General features: G+C 39.6%; 1 protein-coding gene across 1 annotated transcript in view; it reads right to left on the minus strand.

The window, feature by feature from the left end:
• Window positions 1–17,564, minus strand: part of LOC308268587 (chondroitin sulfate proteoglycan 4-like) — a gene marked incomplete at both ends in the record, with an annotated part of 84,178 nt that overhangs the window by 38,962 nt on the left and 27,652 nt on the right. Inside the window, one exon of the mRNA XM_080703706.1 lies at window positions 1,496–1,694. Within this exon, the coding sequence (XP_080559832.1) occupies window positions 1,496–1,694 (199 nt within the window). The remainder of the gene's footprint in view (window positions 1–1,495; window positions 1,695–17,564) is intronic.

Genomic DNA, 17,564 nt, shown 5'->3' on the forward strand with positions numbered 1-17,564 from the left:
TCTGGTGTTGCTGACACAGTGTTAGACATTCAAAACTTCCCTTGCAGCTGGGTGTAGTAGTGTATGCCTATAATTCCAGTACTTGGAGAATGAGACAGGAGGATCACAGTTTTGGGGTTAGACTAAGCAGTCTAACAAGACCCTGTTTCAAAATCAAACACACACACGCACGCACACACGCACGCACGCACGCACGCACACACACAGAGCCAGGGAACATACCCCGAAGGTAGAATATCCCTGGGTTCAATGGGTTAAATCCTCAATTCCATCAAAAAACAAAAACAAAAACCTCTTGTACCCATCTCTAGAGCAGTTCTCTCCTTTCCAAAATACCTTTTATAAAAAAAAAATTCCTAGGCCCTTACCTAATAACATTTGAGCTTTTAATTAGAAAAAACCCCATCGATGCGCTGCCTCTTTAAAGAAGTTGCATTTTATTAATCAGAACATCTGTACACATTTTAAAAACTAAAACACACTTATGTAGAAAAGCCTCATCCATTCTGGAAGCAATGCTTCAGGAAACGTGGGTAGATTTAGGATAGCGCTACAGTAATAAACCTGACCCTCACGTGTCCTGGAATATAGGTTTGAACCCACTTGGCAATAGCATTTGCATGATAAATTATTTTCAGATTCTTCAGGGATCTTTTACATTAATTGCAAAAAGTAATCAAGACATCACCACATTAGATTTATCTTTATTTTCTTTACTATGTTTTCAAAGGAGATAATTTAACTGAAAAACTGACATGTCAGCCTTGTGATCATGCCCTCCCAGCTCCTTCTTCCGCCCATGCCACCTGCTGTCCTGGAAACAAAGCCAGGCCACCCTTGATAAGTGCCTGTATCAGTCCTTCTATAGATTTCCAGTAGCTGTTTGGCATATTGATTTACTGATGAGCAAGAGGAAGCAGAAAAAGCCTTCCACATCAGGGTTTCTGAGAAATAAATACAGTTATACCTTTTCATTTTTTCATTTGTATATTCATTCCTTAAACAAATATCTGCTTTGTTCACTAATGTATCTCTAGCATCTAAAACATTATAGGTGTTCAATATTCTCTCATTCTTTCAACATATTTTATTAAACACCCGATAGTGTTCCTGTTCTAGGGACTGAAGATACAAGAAATCCTGCCCTTATAGTGACTATAATTGGAAGACAGTCCACAAACAAATGTCCAAATCAATCTACACTATTTCAAGTAGTAAAGAATGGCCAAGAGATGCTATGTTAGTGAGTGGTTAGAAAAAGGCTCTCAAAGGTTACAGACCTTACATGACAATTTGAGAAAATAGTGTGGGAGTCAGAGGGCCTCTCTAATGTTTGATATTATTAACATTCTGAACAGGTCACTTAAATATTACTGATCTTGGAAAGTTACAATATGATTCATGGTTTTCAGCCAGCAGCTCTTAGGTATGACTATCATATCAACCACTGATTGAAACATATTTCATTTCCACACTGCTTTGTTCTGTGACTCACCAGAGTGCACAAACACTAGCTGGCCCTCATTGATGTGAGCCTGGGTGAAGTTCTGGATGCTTTGGCCAGGAAAGGACTTGACAGCCAGGTGCCCGTTGCTAGGTGGAGTGACCCAGTAGACCAGGTCCTGTGGAGAGGAATCCTCATCTTCTGCACAAAGGTCACCTCTGGTCACCTCTGTGACAGAATTCACCCACACCTTAAAAAGAAGAGTTCCATAGATCTTTTGAGGATCAATCCCAATCATGTCACATTAGTAAACAAAATAGCTTAAAAAATCCTACAAAAATTTCAAAACTGGACCCCTTCACCAGAGTTTTTAAAGAATGAAATTTCTTTTTTTTTTTTTTTTTTTTTTTTGGTGGTACTGGGGTGTCCGGGCTACACTCCCAGACCTATTTTTACATTTTTTATTTGGAAACAGGGTCTCCTAAGCCAGCACGCGTGGCTGGCTTCGAACCTGCGCGATCCTCCTGTCTCTGCCTCCCAAGCGCGGGGATTACAAGCGTGCGCCACCACGCCCGGCCTTGAAATTTCTTTTTTTTAATTTTTATTGGTGCATTGTAGTCATACATCTTAATGGAATAAAAGATGGTAGAGACATACATGCACAACTCACCCAATTAGCCTTTACCCAATCCCCACTCCATTTCCTCCCCATCCCTCTTCCCATTCATGGATTAGTGGTTGACTTTGATATGTTTGTTTAAGTACATCACGTGCTTTAGAGAATTTCCCTCTTCCCCCTCTCCCATTCCCTCAGGCCGCCTTATTTGCTCCTCTATAGAATCTCCTACTTCATCCATATTTCTTAATTCAAAACATATATAATTAAAAGCCAGATGAAATTGTGTTTTTCTTTATGGCTAAGTAAAATTTCATTGTGTACATATCCCATGGTTTTGTAATCCATTCATCTATCTATGGACATCTTGGCTGGTTCCATAGTTTGGCAATTGTGAATTGTGCAGCTAGAACATAGATATACATGCATTAGTTTGGTAGTTTGGCTTCCATTCTTTTGGATAGATACCCAGAAGTGGTATTGCTAGATCATATGGTAAGTTTGTTTCCATTCTTCTAAGGATCGTCCATACAGTTTTCCAAAGTGATTGCACTAATTTGCAATCTCACCAACAGTGTAGTAGAGTTCCCACTTCTCATTTACAGGGAAATGGATGGAACTGAAGAACATTATGCTAAGTGACATTAGTCAGTCACACACACACAAAAGAAATCAGATGTTTTCCCTAATATGCAAAAGCTAGGGGAAAAAATAGGTTATGTGAGGAACTCTAGATGCAGAAATGGATACTATAGATGAGCAAATAAGTCAACCTGAGGGGATCAGAGGGGGGAAGAGGGAAATTCTCTAATGTTCATGATGTACATTAACAAACATATCAAAGTCAACATTAAGTCAAACATGAGAAGGAGAAAAGAGGAGGGAATGGGACAGGAATTGGGTAAGGTCTATCTAATTGGGTGATGTGTTCATATATGCCTCCACCATCTTGTACGATGTATGACTACAATGCGCCAATAAAAAGTTTAAAAAGCCAGATAAAAAAGCTCATGTGTTGGCAATTCAACAATGTTCAGAAGTGAAATAATTGAGTCATGAGGGCTCTAACCTCATCAGTAGATAAATATATTAATTAGTAGATTAATCATTTGAATGGATTTACTGAGTGATAACTGTAGGCAGGTGAGGTGTGGCTGGGGGAGGCATATCACTGGGTCATGGCCTTGAACTATATCTGTCCTGGTCTCTTGGTCTCTTGGTCACTTTCTCTCTGTCCCTCTGTCTCTCTCTTCCCCTCCCTTCCTTCCTCTCCCTCTCTCTTCCTTCTTCCCCCTCTCTCTACTTCCTGACTGACATGATCTAAGCAGCTTTTTCCTGCCATTCTCTGTTCCCATGATGATGTTTCTGCCCTGGAGTCAGCCAACTATGGACTAAACCTCTGAAACTCTGAGCCAAAATAAACTTCCTCCTCTACATTATCCTTGTCAGGTATTTTGGTTCTAGTGATGAAAGTTAACTAACACACAGGTAAAACATACACAGTGCACATTTTTACATTCTGTTTATTCTACTTGTCTTACAGGAAAACAATATCTGGTGCCTTTGTCTTTGCAATGTTTGCTGTAGCCAATAGTTCACATCTACATTTGTATCTGAGTAACTTGCTCCATTTTCTGCTTACATTTAAAATCTATTTACATTGACTATATATCTTCACTCTACAATTCATCATTTATTGAAGATTTACTCCATGCCAGACAATGTGCTGGGTACTTACAATATATCAATAAACAAAACAAGAGAGTCCTGTCTTCATGGAGCCTCAATTATAGCAGAAGGAGACAAAGGGATGCAGAATAAATAATGATCATAGTAAGAAAATTAATTATATATTGTGTTAGAAATTCACAACACTATAACAAAAATTAAAGCAAGATAAGGGGGTTTTTGGAGCAGGGAAAGATTAAACAGGAGACACAGCGGAGGAAAGGCTGGGAGGAGGTAAAGGAGGAGCCCTGTGAATATGTGACTATCCAGGGTAGGACCACAGAGACATGGACAGGGAAAATAGCCCTGAGGTGGGAAAGGCCTAACAGTAGGAGGCACAGCAAAGAGGTCAATGTGATAAGAGTAGAATAAACAAGATGCAGGGCAAATGGAGATGAATGAAAAACATAATAGAAGGTCAAATACTGCAGGGTCTTGAATGCCACTGTTGAACTTTGACTGTCCCTGATGGGGACAACGGGAAATCAATGTAGAGCCTTGGAGAAGAGTGACCTGGCAGGGAAAATATGCATCCACTCTGGCTTCTAGGTCCAGAATAGACTCCACCTAGGCAGGGCCAGGGGAGAAGCCAGGAGACCCGTGAGTGTGTGGGATTGATAATCCCAGGAAGGAATGAAGGAGACAGTGGCCAGATGGTGGTGGGAACTGAATGTCTGTTGAAGGCAAAGCCTATGAGCTTTACCTCAGACATACAGCATATGAGGACTTGGTGAGGGGAGAACTGGAGGAGGAAAGGTGGCAGGATCCTCTCCATGGTCAGGGTCTCAGCAGCTAGAAAGAGTTCCCATCAGCTGAAACAAAGAAGGCTGCAGGTAGAGCAGATGTGGGGAGTAGGATCAGGAGTCCAACTTTGAACATGCTGAGTTTAAAATGCTTAAACACTGGATCCCATTGGATGGGATCAGGCTGTTCTGTGTTTCTATAATCATGTGGCCACAGGATTTTTCACTTGCACTATAAAAACAAGTGGTTTTATCACAAAATTCAATTTCTACATTTCTATCTGCATTTATTTATTTTTTTCTTATCCACAGAAACACTATGTGCACATTCCTGAGCTTAGATATCATTCTTTGCTCTTTGACTAGGACCTTCCTTATCCTCTTCTATGCTTTTTACCGATAAGTTTAAAACTTCAACCTTAACCCGTTTAATAGATAAGCTACACCACTAACAGAACAGTTTTCCTCAGTAAAATGAGAAGCTTATGAAACAACTGAATCCATGCCCACTCATCATCTAATAAATACTTAAATAGAATTTGAGACAGAGATAAGAAAGTATAAAATGTGATGATTATGACTTCTGAGGCTATTCTATAAACACCGCACATTTTAATTCCACAGCATCCATACTGGGATAAGTAGTTTATCTGTCTAATGCCTGTGCTGTCTATACAGGGATGCTCCTATATCTTGCCACTGGGAATATGCCCACCGAAGACTGTCAGCGCTAAGCTCTAAGGACACCAACTTCTTAATAGTTACTATAAATTATAATCAAGTTAATGTTCAAATTATAATTATGTTCCCATAAAAAAATATAAGCTGGCCTCGCCCACTCATTTTAGTTTTTTTAAATTTATATTTTAAAACCTATCTATAGGTTTTATTTTCATTCTTTGGGAACTCAAAATGGCTTGGAAATGAGCTGTCATTTCTCTCCCTGCAACTTGTAGATGCTCACTTTTTCCAGCTGGAGCACAGAGGAGCTGGACAAAGCATGTTTTCCACTATAGTTACTCTGCTGCAGAACACTGTTCTTTTTCTTTCCCCCTCTTGCCTCTGGAATACACTATCATCCAAAACAAATGGAAAACCTGCCACTCAAAATAAGAGCTAGTGCCCTCGGGCCTCCCTTCTACTGAAATCAAATAGGGTTCAATTAAAAGTCCCAATTGCTTTGGGGGGAAAACTGATTAGTGCCTGATGATTGGTAACAGAAATTCAGAGAGGTGGAGAGAACAGCAATGAACTAGAATTTGAGTTCAGACTTAAAAGTGATCCAAAGCCCTTCAAATAATAGTTCAAATAACACATATTTGAAAAAAGTAACACTTAAACCTGGAGTAATTTAAAATCTGGGACTTTTAAGTCTCATACGAGGGATATAAAGGGCTTATGTGTTTGACCTCTCTAGGACTTTAGCTGTCATTTCAGATTATACTGCCCTAATTTTCCACCGTATCTAGTTCTCAAAGCCCTTTTTAAAAGCAATGATGAGTACTTATGAAAAGCAAGTAGGGCTGGGCATGTAGCTCAGTGGTAGAGTGCTTGCCTGGCATGTGCCAGGCCCTGGGTTAGATCCTCAGCACTGGAGAGAGAGAGGAGGAGATAGTTTTACTTTGAGTATAAAAACAAGACAAAATATATAATATTATAGAATGAGAAACTTGAAAACTAGGAAAATGAAGCCCCCTTGTGGACACAAATATCTTTTATTCACTATGCATAAGATCAGTGCCCATGCTTGAATACAAAAACACTCAGTAGAATATTTCAGAGTAAAATGTAAAGGATTCACTGAAGATGGCCTAACTCCAATTCCTAATTCCAAACCTTCAGGACACACATGATCCTCTATACCACTGAAAGGCCTTAGCAATCACCTGAAGGTCCTGTGGCTTAAAGAAATGTTGTTTTCCTACTTCAGAAAAAAAAGAAGTATATTTGAAATGTTGGAACAGAGAGGATACAATTCAGATTTCTGCCTTCAACCCCTATCCAAAGTCTGAAATGAAATCAGGGGCTCTATCCCCCACACTGCCATCTTCTCCCAAGTAGACTGCAGGTATACTCTGGCCACCTCCTCCAGGCCCTGATGGCAAGAAAAGAGAGTGAATGGACATGCAAGATCATCTGATGGACTTGAAGAAATGCTGATTCCAAGTCAGAGATACCACCAAATATGGAAGCCTTATAGGGGAACATTTGAGAAACTGCCTTTGCCCCAGATAATTCTGACACTAACTGTTTTTTTGTACAAATCCCATTCTCTCTCTCTCTCCTCTCTCCTCTCTCCTCTCTCCTCTCTCCTCTCTCCTCTCTCCTCTCTCCTCTCTCTCTCTCTCTCTCTCTCTCTCTCTCTCTCTCTCTCTCTCCCTCCCTCCCTCCCTCCCTCTCACTCTCTCTTTCCTCTTTTTCTCTTTTTCTCTCTCCTCTTTTTATTTTTTGCTTGGGAATATGTGTGTGCCGTGGATTGAACATACTAGGGTTTTGTGCATGCCAGGCAAGCATTCTCTACTGAGCCATATCCCGAGCACATCTGTCACTTAGTCTCTTAAATTCTGTTTTCTTAAAATGGGAAAAAGAACAGTACTGGCTTTATCTTCTTCACCAGGCCCTTGGGTTCCTCCACTGTAACTGTGAAGGAAGAAGCAGAAAAGCACTGTGGTTATTTTATTAGTATTGGGAAAAGGCTTCAAAATGTATTACTGTGCTGGTATTGGGAAAGGGCTACAGAGTTCCAGGCACCAAGGGTGATTAGCAAGAAAACAGAGGAAGCCCAGGGTCTTTTACATTTCTAAGAAAAGCAAACTTCCCCAAGGATGGGGTGGGGGGAGGATGCCATAAGCCTTCAAGAGATCCCAGACTACTATAATCAATTAACATATTTTGGGGTATAACAAAAGGCTTGGGGTCTGTACCAAAGACGAGCAGGCCTAGATGATGGCTCCACATCAAAAGTTCTGCCCCCAGAAGGGGCAGATCTAGTTGGGCCAAAGACTTGATATAAAAAGATTCTGTATCCAAAAGACTTCGGTGACTTCTTTTCAAGTCACCCCACTATGTCACTCTTTATGGCATAGTGCTTTACCCTAAGCTATATTCTATCTTTCCATCCCATCTTTGCAATAATAAAATTGCTTACAACATAAGAGTTTGAGCTACTGTTTTCTACACATAGCTCAGAACAAGAACCCATGGCTACATCTTACTGTTACAGTTTGGGAGCCCAACAGGGCCCCCATAATAGTCTCCCATTGTAACAGTTATGAGCTCAAATTCAGATCTCACCTCTGACTCTTACTGACTACCAGTTACTAACTATCCCTATGCTACAGATCCCTCATCTTCAAAATAAAAATTATAACTCATAGATATCATATCCAGGACATTTGTTGAGGATTCATGTAAAGTTCTGAGAATAATGCCAGGCACAGAGTATATACTAAATAATTATTAATACATAATTATTAGTTACCAATAGGACTATGTAGATGGTCATTATTATCATTGATGAATTGCTCTAAAATCTAGAAAAAGAAATGTCACTGTCTGACATAATTTCCTAAATTTGAAATTTTCCTGGAAAGAAGCAACTAGTAACTATGGCTTTTGGAGAAATTGTCAGTTACTAGAAAAATTCATGCTCATGGCGTGACTAGTTTGAAAAAAAAAAAAAGTCTATGCTTCATGCATTAGCTTTCAGTAAAATGTCAACAGACGTAACAATTTTTAATAGTATTAAAGGTTATCAATTCATTCATGAACTGAGCCTGACTCACAGCAGGGGCTGAAGAAAGGCTGGCTGCTTCCCCATTATTATCTCTAGAAACCCAATAGAACAAAATTATGTGGCACTGGGAGGTCCTTATGCTCAGAAATCAACTCACACCAGGAAGCCTAACATCTTTCACTTTCCTGTTCTAGTCACTTCAAGTCTTTTATGTCTTCAAAAATACCAAACTCTCTATATACCCACTACTTTTGTTCTGGGATATTCTTTTGCCGAAAATGGTCTTCATTCTAACACTCATGTGAATGAAATAACTAATCATCCCACCCCACCCCAACCCCACACCTTTATTCAGAAAAGAACATGAATGTGCTGTCAAAGAAAAGAAACAAGACAGAATAATGTTGGAAAGTCAGGAAAGAATAAAAGGCACACTGGGAGTATGCAGGATGAATATTTGTCTTCCTTAAAGCTTTGTAGAGATACCTCATTGAACACTAATCATTACATAATACAGTATTGTACAATATAGCTTAAACTGGAATAGTTCAGCTCTCCCCAGAGAGAGAAGGTCAAATGCCCAAGTCAAAATGCACCTCTGCTGCTTACCGGCCTCATGAACTCAGCCAAGTTGCTTGAGTTCTCTATGACTCCTTGTGCTTATCCAAAAGAGGGACTTAATAATTACATATAATGTCAGGCTTAGGACTGCCTTTCCCTAGAAATAGGCTGCTTGTAAAGTTGGCCCTTGGCTGGCATCTGGAAACTTGACTATTATGCAGTTTTCTACACTGGTACTAATCTTTCCCTGGATGACAAGAGTAGGTCAATGTGTCTTAACTCTTTGTACAATGTGGTTCAAGCTGATTTTCTCCTGGGAGTATGGGATTTGGGTACATACTAGACAGTGAGCACCTTCCTGACTTAGTATCAGGGGACATAGTATCTAATGATCTTCCCTGGTTAAAAAAAATACTTATGTGTTGTTACAACTTACTAGAGCAATTAAGTGCATCCTGTGTGACTTCACTGGAAAAGCACTCTCCGAGCTTGACCCAGTTTCCTCTGCCTTTGCCCCAAGTGCCTTTCCCTCTGCTGATTTTACTTTATAGTTTTTCACTGTAATAAATCTTAGCCATTAGTAGGCTAAGTCCTGTGAGTCCCTGCAAATCAACTAACCTGGGGGAGGTCTTGGGACTCCCATATCGGCCTCCTTGCAAATGCCCCCCCAGAGAGACTTTCCCTAACCATCCTCTCTGCAATATCAGTATTCTCCAGCCACAATCATTCTCTATCCCCTTAAATGCTTTAAAAAGCAAAACAAAAGCAGCAGATCATCGCTCCATTTATAACATCATTTTAATGACTTCCCCACTGAAAATAGCTCCATGAAGGCATTTAACCATTGAATACTCATTGAGCCCCTGTAATGTGCTAGATTTTGTGTTAGGCACTAAGGACACCATAGGGAAAATACAGACAAAGTCCTTCCACACAGAGTTTATATTTATGGGAAGAGACAAACAATGGATTATTTGTTTATGTTCAGAGAGTGATGAGCAGTAGAAAGAAGAAGAAAGCGGGACCCAGAGAGAGAAAAAAATATCTCAGGGCTATTTCCTCTAGGGTGGTAGGGAAGGTTCTTTGAGAACATCTTGTCTAGAAGCCTGCTAGCCACAGTACAACTAGGCTTCCCAGAAGCAGTAATACACCCACCTAGAGAAGCCCTCTAATTACACTCTGCACCATATGACTGCAAATCAATAAAATCCCATAAGACTTTAATCACAATAGTCAAGATTTAAACAAAAAAAAAATCTTGTTTGGCAAATGACCAAAACACCTTGGTTTACAAAGACTTTCACTGAATAGCGTGCTCATTGAGACCACTGCCGACAACTAAAGAAACAAAAGTCCTAGGATTTTTTCCATTGAAAATTAATCAAGCCCCATCAAAACTACTTCTACATTTTATACAACTAGTTTTCACACTCTACAGTGGCACCTATTAATCTCCAGAGTGTAGACACAATGACTTTAAAGCCAAAATTATTTATGCTTCTCAGTTAAAGAGAAATGGCTCAGATGAGTCAATAATGTATAACTGCAATGTACCAGTGAAAATATTAAAATGGGAAGATGTGTCCTTGTTGGCCTGGATCCAGACTATCCAGGAAATAAGGTAAGAACAAAAGAAATGGCCCTTGCCCCCAACTACTCTTCTACTCTTCCTTCTTTTTTTTTCTGAGAGAAAATACTCTTATATCGAGTTCTGAGAGAGGCAATCTAGGCTTACCACTGGAACAAATCCACATCTCCTAACAGAGACTATTTCTATAATTTTAAGGAATGAAAGGAAGGTTTATGGTATGCTTTTTCTCCTTCACATTTTAATGTTTCCAAACATCTTATTGACAAGTATATTTGATATAGTAAGTCAAATATACTTAATCACATCAACTTATATGATTCAACTGATGAGACATCTTGTAACTAATGCCGCTTTGAACTACAAGCCACTTTGAACTACAAGCCAAGTCAAGATGGGGCTTTGATTTCTTTTCATCAAGAAGCCAGGCACAGTGGTGCACACCTATAATTCCAGTACTTGGGAGGCTGAGACAGGAGGATCACAGGTTCCAGGCCAGCCTCAGCAACTTAGTAAGATCCTGATTCAAAATAAAAAATGTAAAGGGCTAGGAGTATAGCTCAGTGGTTGAAATCTCCTGGGTTCAATCCTCAGTATCCCCCCACCACACACATACAAGATGAAGACCTCAGAGTTGACTATTTGTTTCCTTGGGTTTCCCCTTCCTCAATCAGCTCCAGCCCTTCTGCCATATTTTTGTATATTTTGAACTACCTCTTTCCTCCTCTAGATCTTTCAGACCCTACATTTCTGCACCATGCAGTAAAATGTGAAAGTGCTATGCTGAAGTTCCTGGGCAAAACCATGTGTGTCAATACAACTACTGCACACCTAGTCTCATAAAAGCCACTTCAGTAGAACAGTACAACAGCTTTAGACTCCATTTTTTTCCTTGCAAATAGAGACATTCTTTGATAACATGAAGATACAGAAAGCCTGAGCTAGTCAGAAATAATGGGGAAAAGTAGAAGAACAAGGCTATGATCATGTCAGATGTAGACAGATGTAGCTTCCACTCCACTCCCTCCCTTGAGATATTTGTACCTCTATGTTCCCATTTTACAAATAAGGTTATTAATCACAGCAGTTCCTATTAAAGCTATGAAAATGACACCAGTTACAGAAGAGACCTGGTACTTGGTAAACACACAGTAAGTGTAAACTTTTATAACTGTTCAGTGATAATTGACAGCTAAATTTTTTCCCTCTAACCAATAGCACACTTGTCAAATGACTCTGAAGAGAGTAAGCTCAGCAGAAACTCCACTACAGCGAGAGAGGTTGTATGAGAGGGAGAGGATGGGAGGTGGCAAAAACAGAGGAGGCTTGCAAGCCTGACCAGGTAGCACATATCATTCCCAGGTCACCTGGCTAATGACCACGGAATAAGCTCAAAAGATGAAGTGTAAAATTCTAAGATATAAACACTTAATTTTCACATAAAATGTAGAGATCAAAAAATAAGTCAAACTCAAAGATAACTAAATGCACTAAAAAGCCTATTTCTAGATACCAAAAATATACTGATATGCTAGAAAATTTTAGCAATATAAAATTGTAAATTGGATTAGCCCTTGGTGAATTCCTGGGTATGCCTGCCTATACAATCATCTAATGAGCCATAAGGTGTTTCATAAATTAAGGTCAAAGTGTGCTTGTTCACATCTCATTGCTATTCTACTTACTTTCTTCCTGTCCTTCCTGTCACTCACCTGGGCACCACTTACACCAGAGACTTTTCCTGTCTGTGTCAATCACCACCCATAGATGTGGCATCTACTACGCCATTCTGTAGGTTGGTGGTCTAGATTCTTACAACTTAGAAAATAACCTTTAGGGATGGAAATGTACCTCAATGGTAGATGACTTTTCCAGCATCACTAAGGCCCTGAAATCATCAGTGTCTCACACACGCAAAGTCCCTTAAAATCTATCAAGTTAGAATAGTACCAGCCATAACCATCATTTTGTTAGCTAAAATGCTTCATTTTTGAGTCTCAAAAAAAAAAAAAAAGCATAGCGAAGAAAGCAGGGTGGACGGATTGTTGGAATGGAAATCAAAGGAACCTATAATCAGCCAGTTATAGAGTTACAGTTCTTAGATTCCTGATTGCTACCTGGTCTTTATTCTTCCTCACCAGTAAATAAGGTAGGTTAAGAATAGAATTTGATCCTGTATTTAAATGGGGAATGATATTAAATATTTATATGTCTATATGTATATGTACATGTATTAATTACACATACATAAATAGTATATATACTGTATAATATGTAATGGATTAATCTCTTTATTTTTAAATTGGCACATATTTTAAAATTATTTGCCTATTTATTTATTTATTTATTTATTTATTTATTTTATGGTACTGGGGTTCCTAGAAGCCCTTCTACCTCCAGGCTACACTCCTAGACCTATTTTATATATTTTTTTATTTGGAAACAGGGTCTCTTAAACCAAGGCGGCTGGCTTTAAACCTGCGCAATCCTCCTGTCTCCGCTTCCCAAACGTGGGGATTACAAGCGTGCGCCACCATGCCTGGCTATTTGCCTATTTAAATTGTATCTATTTATGGGATCCAGTGTGATCATTCAATACATGTTAATATAATTACACATCAAACACGTAACTAGCATTTCTATCTCCTTAGACATTTATCAAAGCTTTATGTTGAGAACCTTCAAACTCCTCATTTATAGTTCTTTACATAAATATGTTTATTATAAGTCTGTTGGCTATTAGATGGCAGTATCAGAACTCGTAAAATACCGTTGTGTCATCTTCAGACTCATAACCAAATTCAGCCACATGGCCAATCAGAGACTATTACTGTTGTGAAATATAGAATGTGTCCTGAAGAGCTCATGTATTGATGTTCAGAGTTGATATATTTAAGTCATGAAGGTTATAATCTTATAGGTAGATAAATCCATTGTAACAGATCTACTGGGTGGTAACATAGGCAGGTGGGGTGTGGCTGGAGAAGAAGGGTCCCTGGGGGTATGGCCTTAGGGACTGGGCTTTTGTCTTTGAATTCCCTTATTTGCTTGCTTTCTAACTCTATTTTCTACATTTCACTTTCTTGTTTCCAGCCTCCATGATGTGAGAGCAGAGCCCTTGTTCTTTCTGTCTGCTTCTTGCCAGCATGCCCTGAGCTCTACAGATCCCTCACATGGACTGAACCCACAAATCTTCAAAAAAAAACTATGAGCAAATAAATCTTCCTTCCTTTAAATTGTATAGTCAGACTTTGGGAATTATAGCAGTGAGACTGCCGACTGAGACAAAAATAGATTTTCTATTCTTGGCTTTATATGTATGGTACTGGGGATTGAACCCAGAGGCATTCTACCTCTCAGCTACACCCTGAGCCATTTTTACTTCTTATTTTGAAACAGGGTTTCACTAATCTGTTTTATTTTGAAACAGTGTGCCACCATACTCAGCAAGATTTCCTATTCTGTAGCCATTACTATAATGAACATCAGAAATAGAGGGAGGTAGAACCAGTGCAGATGTACTTTAAGAGACAATTTGGCTATGCACAGTGGTGCATGCTTATAATCCTCATATTCGGGAGACTGATACAGAAAAATCTTAGGTTTGAAGTCTCAGCAACACAGCGAGACTCTCAGCAAATTAGTGAGTCCTTGCTTCAAAATAAAACATAAAATAAAAAGGGCTGAGGTTTATCTCAGAGTTAGAATGCCCTTAGATTACATCCCCAGCACATGCACACACACAACAGACAACCTGGATCCACTCTGAAAAAAGATAAATGAGAGGACGGTTGATAGAAGAGGAGAAAATTACTCAAATAATGAAAACATTGTTGTGTTTTTCTTCTTAAACATTATACCCTTGGAAGAGATTAAGATAATTCTCATGAGGCCCTGAATTAGTTCTCATGAGAGTGAGTTGTTATAAAACAGTCCTCCCCTGATTTCTGGTTTCCTGTCTTGTGATGTTCTCTCTCTCTCTTTTCTCTTCTCTCTTCTCTCTTCTCTCTTCTCTCTTCTCTCTCTTCTCTCTCTTCTCTCTTCTCTCTTCTCTCTTCTCTCTTCTCTCTCCTCTCTCCTCTCTCCTCTCTCCTCTCTCCTCTCTCCTCTCTCCTCTCTCCTCTCTCCTCTCTCCTCTCTCTTCTCTCTTCTCTCTTCTCTCTTCTCTCTTCTCTCTTCTCTCTCTTCTCTCTCTCTCTCTCTCTCTCTCTCTCTCTCTCTCTCTCTCTCTCTCTTTCTCTCTTATTTGGGCTCTGGCCAATGCAATGCCATCCACCATGGGCTTTCACTAGAACTTACAGTCTCCAAAACTGTGAGCTTAAAAAAAACCTCTTTACAAATCATTTGGCCTAAGTTCTTTCATTATAATAATGAAAACATTAATATACAGGCCTACTAATGAGAAGGGTGGAATTCTTTTTGAAGAGATAACGTTTTGCTTATATGGAATTCAAAGGTAGCATTCCTGGTGATTAAATCAATTGCAAATGCTCATCTTAAAAACCATTCTGAATTTGCGCACAAATAGTAGAAAGTAGACCTTATTAGGTCCACAAGCCATAACTGGCAAGTTCTTGGTCTACAGTGCTTCTCAACAGAACATACTGACACTTTGGGTATGACATTTCTTCATTTCTTGGGACTATCCCATACATTATAATATATTAAACATCCTTGGCTTTTGGCATTAAATACAGTAGCATATTCTAGTCAATGAAACAACAACAACAAAAAATGCTCCGACATATATTTCGGGCTCTCTCCACCCAAGGGACGGCACCATCACTAAGTGGAAATACTGGATTTTCCTCAGCTTCAACTTTCTACATGTCTTCCAACCACCCAACTTCCTTTACACTTCCAAAGAGTCTATTATTTACTATCTTTCCAAGTGGTATAGACAAGGATGAAAGTGCCAAAAACAAATATTGGAAAATCTGTCTAAACCAAATTTGAGGGTGAACACATTCATATTTCTGTATCTGTATATAATCTGATGAGTAAGTCCACTAGGGGCAAAGATGTGTGAAGGGCCAAGGACTCTCCCAGGAACACAGCCATACCCATGGGAGACCAAATAAGACAAAAGCCTGCTCTAGAAAACACGGGCCAGTGGTAGGAAAACTTAGAGCTTATATTTTCACTTATTCAGTTCTTCCACAAATATTTCCTGTTACCTCCATGTCAGGCACTGTTGGAGACCATGAACAGAGATGTGAACAAGCCATGAGGCCCACCTGAGCCTGATGTTAGACTGTCATGCAAGTCTCTCTTATATCTAATGAGGAAAATGGCAGCACACATCTCAGCCCCAACATAGAATAACAGCTAATACTTGGTTGTTTTTTTTTTGTTGTTTAGTTTGTTGGATTTTTTTTTTTGGGGGGGAGTACTGGGGATGGAACCCAGGGGCATTGTACCTCCAAACTACGCCCCCATCCCTAGTTTTTAGTTTTTTTATATTTGAAGCAGGGTCTCACTGAGTTGAGAAGGGCCTTGCTAAGTAGCTGAGGCTGTCCGCGAACCTCAAACCTCGGGTCTCAGCCTCCCAATTGCTGGGATTACAAGCGTGCGCCACCATACCAGGCAGCTAATACTTGCTTTTTTGAATTCTTACTATTAAAATTTGTCTTCAGCCAAGTCTTGTGGGTTCCTGCCCAAATCCTTATAAGAAGAGATATAAAGAAACTGTAAGTTAAAAATCAGGAAATTCTACTAAGTGAAAACTTTGGGATCCTTGAGTGTAAACTGACAACGATGAGCTCACCAACAGTGAGGCTGGAAGGGCTGGTGGAACCTTCCAGTGATGGCACCCATGGAATGCGCCAGGGCTGCCTGTACATCAGCCCCTCAGTGTGAGCAGAAGAAGCCAAACAGCAGATACTACCTCAGGGTGACATGCAGATCAGGGCAGGAGCAGAATGGTAACCCTGCCAGCTAAGAGATGAGTGTCTGTGAGTGCTTGGGAACCATCCCTGGGGGATTCTCAGAGAGAATGAAGGGATCCATGCTCCCAGACTAGCACTACTGTCCCATGATTGTGTAGTGGCCTTATTTTACCCTCCAAAAATGTGAACCATGTTTTAGAAACAATATCTACTATTTATTGAGTGCTAACCACAGGCAAGCACTATGTATGTGAAAGCCTTACATCATTGTATTTAGCCCTCATGAGTCTGCCTCCATTTCCTGCACCCAAGTGACAGCAATCTAGGGGGCTAAATAACTTGCCCACAGTCACAGAACTAGCAGTGGAAGGCTAGAACTCATACCCAGAGCTATCTACTGCAAAGCCTACTCTCTTAACAAGTACACTACTACACTAACAGGAGTTCCCCATGCATGCACACCTGCCTAACCTACCTTCAAAAGCTCATGCCTTGGGGACTCCAAAGTGAGTGGTGCCTGCTCAAAAAATGTCATCTGAAGGAAACTCATTGTAATTCTTCATCATCTCCCAACAGTACTCCCCAGAATGCTTGCTCATAACTAATATTCATTTAAAACTATGGGACACAGTGTATCCCTCCTGAAGATTTAAGTATATGTGACCCTCACCTAGACAGCTGTAAGTTTAAGTTCAAAACAGGTTGAAGCCTACATATGAGAAGTGGAAGTGCTTTTGTAAATTCCTAAGTAGAGTGTATTCATTTAAAGTACAAAAAGAACATCAGATTAGATGGGTATCATCGCTAATTTGCTTTCCCATCTAAGGGAAATTTATGGAACAGATGAACAAAGGAATGTACTTCATGGGAGTAATGACTTTGCTGCAGCAGAAAGAGAAATTTGTTTTATGTTTTTTGAAGTGATTTTGAGCCCGCTCCAACTGGACAAGCTTCTAAGGACCACATAAATTTTATATACTATCAACTCTGCTCTGTTCGCATAAAACAACAAATTCCTTTATTTGGCTAGCTGATAGGCTGCTAAAAAATAATCCCAACAAACCTAAACTTTATCATCATTTAATTCAGAAGAGTCTTAGGGTTCTCCAAAGAATAAATCATAATACAAAAGTCTGTGATTCTCCTTAAAAAAAAAAAAAAAAAAAAAAAAAAAAAAAAACCCTCATTTCTTGCTTATCTACCATCCATGTCCTGGATTCAACTGGAAAAGAAAAAAGAAGGAAGAGGAGGAGGAGAAAA

The sequence above is a fragment of the Muscardinus avellanarius genome, assembly GCF_963383645.1.
Source record: "Muscardinus avellanarius genome assembly, chromosome: 1".
In the NCBI taxonomy this organism is placed as follows: domain Eukaryota; kingdom Metazoa; phylum Chordata; class Mammalia; order Rodentia; family Gliridae; genus Muscardinus; species Muscardinus avellanarius.